This window comes from Crinia signifera, chromosome 12 (assembly GCF_055691185.1).
Source record: "Crinia signifera chromosome 12, ASM5569118v1, whole genome shotgun sequence".
Taxonomy (NCBI): domain Eukaryota; kingdom Metazoa; phylum Chordata; class Amphibia; order Anura; family Myobatrachidae; genus Crinia; species Crinia signifera.
In genome coordinates this window covers 6,595,557-6,597,951 of record NC_139228.1, presented here as the reverse complement: position 1 = coordinate 6,597,951, position 2,395 = coordinate 6,595,557, and the positions used below count along the sequence as shown (strand labels likewise).

The window sequence follows — 2,395 nt, the reverse complement described above, 5'->3', positions numbered from 1 at the left end:
GCTTCTCTGGCTGATGTGGAGGTATGGAGACACCCCTCCTCTGGCTGATGTGGAGGTATGGAGACACCCCTCCTCTGGCTGATGTGGAGGTATGGAGACACCCCTCCTCTGGCTGATGTGGAGGTATGGAGACACCCCTCCTCTGGCTGATGTGGAGGTATGGAGACACCCCTCCTCTGGCTGATGTGGAGGTGTGGAGACACCCCTCCTCTGGCTGATGTGGAGGTGTGGAGACACCCCTCCTCTGGCTGATGTGGAGGTGTGGAGACACCCCTCCTCTGGCTGATGTGGAGGTGTGGAGACACCCCTCCTCTGGCTGATGTGGAGGTGTGGAGACACCCCTCCTCTGGCTGATGTGGAGGTGTGGAGACACCCCTCCTCTGGCTGATGTGGAGGTGTGGAGACACCCCTCCTCTGGCTGATGTGGAGGTGTGGAGACACCCCTCCTCTGGCTGATGTGGAGGTGTGGAGACACCCCTCCTCTGGCTGATGTGGAGGTGTGGAGACACCCCTCCTCTGGCTGATGTGGAGGTGTGGAGACACCCCTCCTCTGGCTGATGTGGAGGTGTGGAGTCACCCCTCCTCTGGCTGATGTGGAGGTGTGGAGACACCCCTCCTCTGGCTGATGTGGAGGTGTGGAGACACCCCTCCTCTGGCTGATGTGGAGGTGTGGAGACACCCCTCCTCTGGCTGATGTGGCGGTGTGGAGAAGCGTTTCTCTTGGTGATGTGGCGGTGTGGAGATGCACTTCTCTGGCAGATGGGTCGGATGTGCAGATGCGCTTCTCTGGCTGATGAGGGGGGGGGGATGGAGATGCGCTTCTCTGGGTGATGTGAAGGTATGGAGACGTGGTCCTCCGATGAGATGCGGAGGCGCGGCTCTCTGGGCGAGATGCGGAGGCGCGGCTCTCTGGGCGAGATGCGGAGGCGCGGTTCCCCGGCGAGGCGCGGCTCTCTGATGTGAAGATGGGGTTCTCTGATGAGATGGTGATACGGAGATGCGGTTCTCTGGGTGGTGAGGGGCATTTGGAGACGTGGTTCTCTGGGTGAGGGGATATAGAAATGCGGTTCTCTGGGTGGTGGGGGGCATGTGGAGACGTGGTTCTCTGGGTTGGGGTATGGAGACACGGTTCTCTGGGGGATGTGGAGACACGGATCTCTGGATGATGGGGTTGGGGGATGTGGAGACGCGGTTCTCTGGGTGGTGGGGGGCATGTGGAGACGTGGTTCTCTCGGTTGAGGTATGGAGACACGGATCTCTGGATGATGGGGTTGGGGGATGTGGAGATGCGGGTCTCTGGACGATGGGGTTGGGGGATGTGGAGATGCGGGTCTCTGGGTGATGGGGAGTCGGGATAATAGGACCATAATCTCTGCCTCACACATGATCTCTCTCTGTGTTGCAGTTCTCCTTTGCCTGTCGCTTGCTCTCTTCGCCTCAGGGTTGGTGCACAGAGTCTGCGTCACCACATGGTCAGTATCTGTACCTCTCTGTAACCGAGAGGAAGCTTATTGGTGGGAAAATTATGTCCTTCCCTGATTCCACTTCTTCTCCCCTCAGCTTCATATTCTCCTTGGTGGATCTGTACTATGTCAACAAGATCTCCTCTGGGCTGTACCAGACGGTGGCTGCTGCTCTGCCCCCTGGGAAGGTGGTCGGGAAGAGCAAGAAACGCAGCTGATCCCCCAACCACTTCCCTACATTCCACACCATGCATATGCAAATAAAGTGCCATCTCTTTGTAGAGCTTTGTGTGGGGTCAGTTATTCTGTGACGTGGCGGGGGGGGGGGGGGGTTCCCCACTGTTCACCACACGCAGCCATCTTTTTGTGGAAGTACTTTCCACGTCCAAAGGTTAGTGACTGCCCTGTAATGAATATTCATGAGTAGTAATGAGATTGGGACCTGCCCATGTACTGGCGAGAGGTCTGCTGGCTCCCATAGCTCATTTACATAATGGCGTCCCTGGGATTTCCCCGTTAGCATGGTCTCCGTAGCACTCTAGGTGTGCGTCCTACAGATGTCCTCAGTCACACATGCTGCCGTATTATACGCAGGACGTGGCGTCTGTCGGCGGAACCTCCTGCATTCATATTGTGGGAGATGCTCCTCAGTAATGAGAGGTAGGAGGGTCCTGCTCGCCAGGTGCTGGCATATTACATATTGTGGGAGATGCTCCTCAGTAATGAGAGGTAGGAGGGCCCTGCTCGCCAGGTGGTGGCATATTACATATTGTGGGAGATGCTCCTCAGTGATGGGAGGTAGGAGGGTCCTGCTCGCCAGGTGGTGGCAGATTACATATTGTGGGAGATGCTCCTCAGTGATGGGAGGTAGGAGGGCCCTGCTCGCCAGGTGGTGGCAGATTACATATTGTGGGAGATGCTCCTCAGTGATG

The 2,395-nt window shown here is 57.3% G+C and overlaps 1 protein-coding gene across 1 annotated transcript in view; it reads left to right on the top strand.

Moving 5' to 3' along the window:
- KRTCAP2 (keratinocyte associated protein 2) overlaps nucleotides 1-1,744 on the top strand; it is a 6,363-nt gene extending 4,619 nt beyond the window's left edge. The window contains exons 4-5 of the mRNA XM_083166407.1: nucleotides 1,406-1,472; nucleotides 1,561-1,744. Of these exons, the coding sequence (XP_083022533.1) occupies nucleotides 1,406-1,472; nucleotides 1,561-1,681 (188 nt within the window). The 3' untranslated portion in view covers nucleotides 1,682-1,744. The remainder of the gene's footprint in view (nucleotides 1-1,405; nucleotides 1,473-1,560) is intronic.
- Nucleotides 1,745-2,395: the final 651 nt, after the last annotated feature.